At 32.4% G+C, this 5,781-nt stretch overlaps 1 protein-coding gene across 1 annotated transcript; it reads right to left on the bottom strand.

Moving 5' to 3' along the window:
- Nucleotides 1–4,024: 4,024 nt before the first annotated feature.
- LOC133818332 (transcription factor RSL2-like) lies at nt 4,025–5,562 on the bottom strand. The gene is made up of 5 exons (XM_062251128.1): nt 5,080–5,562; nt 4,663–4,947; nt 4,382–4,447; nt 4,227–4,292; nt 4,025–4,114 (listed from the first exon to the last, which is right to left on the bottom strand). Exons 1-5 carry the CDS (start codon nt 5,560–5,562, stop codon nt 4,025–4,027), a joined length of 990 nt encoding a protein of 329 aa, XP_062107112.1.
- Between the last annotated feature and the right edge of the window lie 219 nt (nt 5,563–5,781).

Genomic DNA, 5,781 nt, shown 5'->3' with positions numbered 1-5,781 from the left:
CGTTTAAGGGCTTAGTCAAGGCTGTTTACTCAATTTGAATTAAGCTAAAAATGTGTAATTTCGTGTTTAAATAATCAGTGAATGTCGATATATCGCAGCTATAGGGGGCGATATATCGCAGCACGTAGATACGGAAAACACGAAACGATGCACGTTTGCCTCGGGCATATTGGTCCAGGCGATATATCGCCTATAGGGGGCGATATATCGCCTCCTTCAGCTTATTTTCAAAGTTTTTGAATTTGTTTTCCATTCAACCTTTTGATAAGTCTAGCACCTTTTTGAACGAGTCTTCAGCCTTTGCTGAACGATTATTCAAATTATTTTCACCTAAAAAGCCATTATTTTTATTCAAGTTAAATTAAGATCCTTTCATTCCTAAACTCTATAAATAGGACCTAGTACCCAGCCATTATTCACCTTTTATTCTAAGTTCAGAGGCTGCAAGTTGCTAGATGAGTGTGAGAGTGTAAACACTTGGGTGGGGAAATCATAAGCTTGATCACCATAAGCTTATCAAACACTTGGGGAAGAAAGGTTTCATAGTATTTCGGCTCGAGGTTTAGATTGGTCTACAAGTCTTCAAGGTATTTCTACACCTTAGTTCATTGGTTTTATTTTATTTTAAGTTCTCATAGTCTTCTACTCAGCCTCTAACCTTAATCTTTATTTTGGTTAGGAAATCTAAGAAATCGCACATAAGTTTTTGGTAAGTATTTTTCTCAATGGTTTAGTCCTTCCATTCATTTCAATTCTCTTCTTCTCTATACTCACTCTTTTTCAAATGGTTCTTAGGAGTGTTCCAAAGTCCCACCGCTGTCCTCTTATCCCGGTAATTTTGGTAAGGAAAATAGGATAGAAATTCATATGTTATATGCATTATATGTTATCTTATGTTTCTTATGTTATGATAAGTGTTATGATATGTATGTTTGTAGGCTTGGGCATATGACCCATATGACTAACAAGACCCCAAATAGATTGTGGGCATATGACCTGCTTAGCTAGTAGGACTCCACTAATCTCATGGGCATATGACTTGTTTAGTCTATGGGACCCCAAGTAATAATGGCCATTATAGTATGTGTATGATATAAGTGTAATGTTATGTTATGTTATGTTCTTATGTTTCTTATGAAATCTATGTATATGAACTATGTGGTAGATTTTCCTTGCTGGCCATTAGGCTTATTCCTTTTTGTTTATATGTGCAGGAAAATAGCTATAGTGGCGGTAAGGTTCGTTGATGCTTGGGGTTTGTGTATCGGTGATGAATGGATTCAAGGAGTCGAGAGTTCGATTTTCGAGGATGTAGTCTTCTTTTATGATTTTACATGTATTTTTCCGCACTTGCTATGTAACTCCTTTTTATTTTAAATTATGTTTTGTTTTTAAAACAATGGGATCCCATATCCTACTTGACAATTTATGTAAGTAACTTTTATTTTTACAAGTTTCCTAATAAAGTTATAGTATTTTCGCAATGTAAGTTTTATTAAGGATTAGTATGTTTAGTTTTCGTTAATGGTCCAAAAGTCTAGAGTAGTTGGGTCATTACATTTACTTTTTTATAGTCCCTGATTTTTTTTAAAATATTATCTTAAGTTTTTAGAAAATACATTTTTAAAGTTTTATATTTACAAAAATAAGGTATTAATAAAACAACTAAGTAACAACTAAAAAATAACAATAAGACAACAACTAAACATTAACCCTATTTTTTTAAAATCAAAATATATTTGCAAACAACTAAACAACAAATAGACAACAACACAACAACTATAAATAAAATTAAACAACTAAAAACCAACATAAAAACAACTATACATAACATCTATACAGCACAAAAACAACAATAAGACAATAACTAAACATTAACTCACTGCATACAACACACATTTAAAAACAACAAATAAAGAAGAACTAGAAGTTAACCCATTGCATACTAACATGTTTCTTTTTATAAAAAAAAATCAAATTATATTTGAAACAAATAAATAACAATTGGACATCAACATAATAACAGAACAACTATATATAAATTTAAAACAACTAAAAATCAATATGAAAACAACAAAACATAAATCTAAACAACATGAAAACAACTACACATAAATCTAAACAACTAAAAAAACAACGCAAAAATAATCCAACTTATATTAAATATAAACTAAAATTATAAGTATACTTAAAAAAACTTAAATTTTCTAACTCAAGAAATTAAATAATCAATATAAAATATAAAGGGGAGAAAAAATGAGATTTTTCCTTGTGAAAAATGGGTCCCAATAGATACCCTAAAGGAAAGTGGGTCCCAATAAGTACTTCTCTTTTTTTTTTTTCTGCTAAGACCAATATTGGTTTATTGATAAAGACTTTCCTAGTTTGCTGCTGTACACTCCCGCTTTCATCTCCATTCAGCCATTACCAACCCACCACTTCAAGCTTTCATTTTCAAGGTTCTCCTTTTTAATCCCGATCACCTCTGAATCTAACCCAGTCGGATTTCGCCGAAGATGGTGGTGTCAATGTGAGATTTGTCAGACCAAGATCATCTCGGAAGAACGTCGAACGTTCCTTCAAGTTCAAGATAAAATTTAAGAATAAGGCAACGTCAAACGTCCATTTTATGTGGCAGAAGATGTTTGCTGACAATGGGAGGAAGCCTGTGGCGACAGTGGTGGCGAGAAGATTATCATGGTGGTGGCGCCGGGAGGGTGTCGTGTTGGTGGTGGCCTGCATTGTCGAACAGTGGCAGAGTCAAGACTCTCTCTGTCTTGTACAAGCCACCACCATGAAGCGATGATGAGGAGAAGAGGAGAAGTGCTGCCAATCACTAGAGGCCTGCTGTGGTGGTGCTCATCAGCCGTTGGTGAGGAGGAAGAAGACTGAGTCTCTCGGTCTGTTACGTAAACGTAACTTATATATACATAATATTATTTATATAATATATATCTAAATATATATATATTAGTTAGTTACGTATTATATATCTAATATATATAATTATTAAATTAATATATATCATAATGAATAAATATTATATTAAAAACAAAACTGAAAAAGCTGTATAATTGAAAAAATAAAATTTTGAATAGTATAAACGTTAAAAAAGTCGTGTATTAGTAAAAAAGTTAATATAGTGTTAGTTTTGTCAGTTTATGTAAAATTCTCTTAATTAAAAGTTTATTTGAGTATAAACTGGTATTATAAACTTTGGAGACTTATTTTAACCATGATTATTGTATTAAGCCTAAATTACCTTCTTTAGCAGTCAATTCCCCTCTTTAACTCCTTTTCATAAATAAAAATAAATAACTGGTTTGACCAGTCTATTATTACTTTATGCTCATTTTCCTCACTAAAAAGCTAGCCAACGAAATCTTCAACAAGACTGTAGCCACTAAAGATACACTTTAATGAGGATTTTGGTCTTCGCTATTGCTTCACATTAGCAAGGACGTACACTACTTTTCCTCGCAAAAGTCCAACATTAGCAAGAACAAACTCTTTTCTAAGGTTTAATTAGCGAGAATTTCGGAATCTTTGGCGAAGGCATTTGTCATAGTGTGTACGATTATATACTATTTAAAACTACGAAATGATGAACAAAATCTAACATTCGATAATTAAGGAGGGAAGTCAAAAAAGATAAATGTATAGTAGAAGAATTAAAAAACTTGATTATTACCTTGCCATAAAGTTGACAACTTAAAGCAAAGCGTTTGATTATAACAGCGCTGAATAAATAATCAATTTCATGTCATATGGGGCATTACAAAAAACTCTTCAAAACTTATCAAATATGGATATGATATGTAGAAATTCGGCATTGGGTTCCCCAGCTCAGATCCACCGTGACAAAGATGAATTAAAAGAATTGTTTTCTGATTTTTTACAAGATTTATATAAATAATATAGTTTAAATTATTCAAAAATGATAACATATAATTTTTTTTTTGATTAAATTGATATTGAAGCGGAAGGTCTCTCATTTTGTTGTTTTATGATGATTGGTTTGTCATCATATGGCAAGTCTGAGATGATCAAGTCTGATATCCATTCCATTGTAAGCGATTGGAGCGTACATCCACATATCATCAGAACTCAAAAGCTACAAAATTCCAATCACAAAATTCACTAAATAAGTCAAACTTGATCATTTAAATTGTGATGAAAAAAAGTAGAGTCACATCAAAATATGCTATAACTTAATTTGTTATTACCTTAATTTGGAGTTGTAAGAACTTCACATACTGGACAGCTTCCTCAAGCATTGTGCTAATATCTACCTGCGATTTTACAAACAAATATCTCGTTATTATTCTGCATTATCTACTTAAAATAATATGAAACATTAATTATATGTATATATACACACCTTTGTTCCATTAGGGACTATATTCTGAAGGATTCTCAGTCTCTCATTTATTCTCTCCCTTCTTTTCTGCAACACATACAAAATATAGGACAAAGCAAGTTTATTAAGAAACCAAATACGTACAGATGAAAGAATTATATATACTTGTCACCATAGGACCGTAACACTTTCTTTTGAGTTTCATATGGTTATATATATGTTTATATATTTATATTGTTTTTAAGTTTAAGATGAAAGTTACCAAGCAAGACAAGATTTTGATAAAGAAGTTTGTTACGTACCCGAGCGTAAAGGCTTTGTGGATCGGTAGCTGACCCTCTTCTAGCTCTTGCTTTGCCTTCGGTACTGAAAGTTGAGCTATTCTCTTTTGGACTCAACTCTTGAGAGCCATTAATGGAGTCATGTACTTCATCTCCCGAGCTGCAATAACTGCTAGAGCTTTGTCCGTTTGCACCGTTAACATTAATATTATTATTACCTTCTTCTTCTTCCTTAATGTTAAGGTTGCTTGACACCAACTTCTCTTTCTTCTTAGCCTTTACACACCTCTTTTCTACTTTATTAACCTGCATAAATGAACCAAATAAATATCATTACATCAAGCCAAATGTTCACATCCACCTTTGTTTGGTCAACGAGAAAAATAAGAAAGTACTACAATATATACAATATATATATATATATCTACTGCTACTTACATTTTCTGAACTTCGAGGCCTTTTCATGGAATTCTTCTTATCTGAGATGCTGATTGATTTTGAAACCTTCTCTTCAAGGTTTCCATCACTCATGTCTGGGTTGCTCGTGCAATAATCATCTTCTTCCATATCGAGATAGCAGTTTTTCTTTACCAACTTCGGTTCAATATGAGAATCATGATCACTCGAGCAAAATTGTTCATTATTCTTCTTATTATTATTATAATAATCAATATTCCCTTGTGGGAAAGTACTGTAGAAATTAAAGTTAGATATTTCTAAAGAGCAATGGGAACCTCCATAGTTGCTGCTGGCCATGTTCATTGGTGATTCATGGCCAGACCACAATGGTGGTAGTGTTCCACTTAGATGATAAGCAACAGAGCTACTATTACTGAGCAACATAGCCATGAAATCTGCCTCCTCAGCTGTATGTACTCCGCTAAGTGAGGTCCATTGTCTCTCAGCTCCCATATGCTCCATCATATATTGTGCTTTTTTAATTTCAAAGCCTAAGACAGAAAAGGGTTCTTTCTTTTCTGGCTCATATAGCTTAGTCTTAAGAATAGAATAAGCTCAATTAATGATCTATATATAGAATAAAATGACAAGATGAGATCATACAAGTGAATGTGATAGGCTTGTACCAACGTATAGAAGGTCTTATTATATTTATTGTCTTAATTAGTTAGAAAGGAAAAG

The sequence above is a fragment of the Humulus lupulus genome, chromosome 1, assembly GCF_963169125.1.
Source record: "Humulus lupulus chromosome 1, drHumLupu1.1, whole genome shotgun sequence".
Classification (NCBI taxonomy): Eukaryota; Viridiplantae; Streptophyta; class Magnoliopsida; order Rosales; family Cannabaceae; genus Humulus; species Humulus lupulus.
Note: the sequence above shows the minus strand (reverse complement) of the source record. Positions and strands in the feature narration are given on the sequence as shown.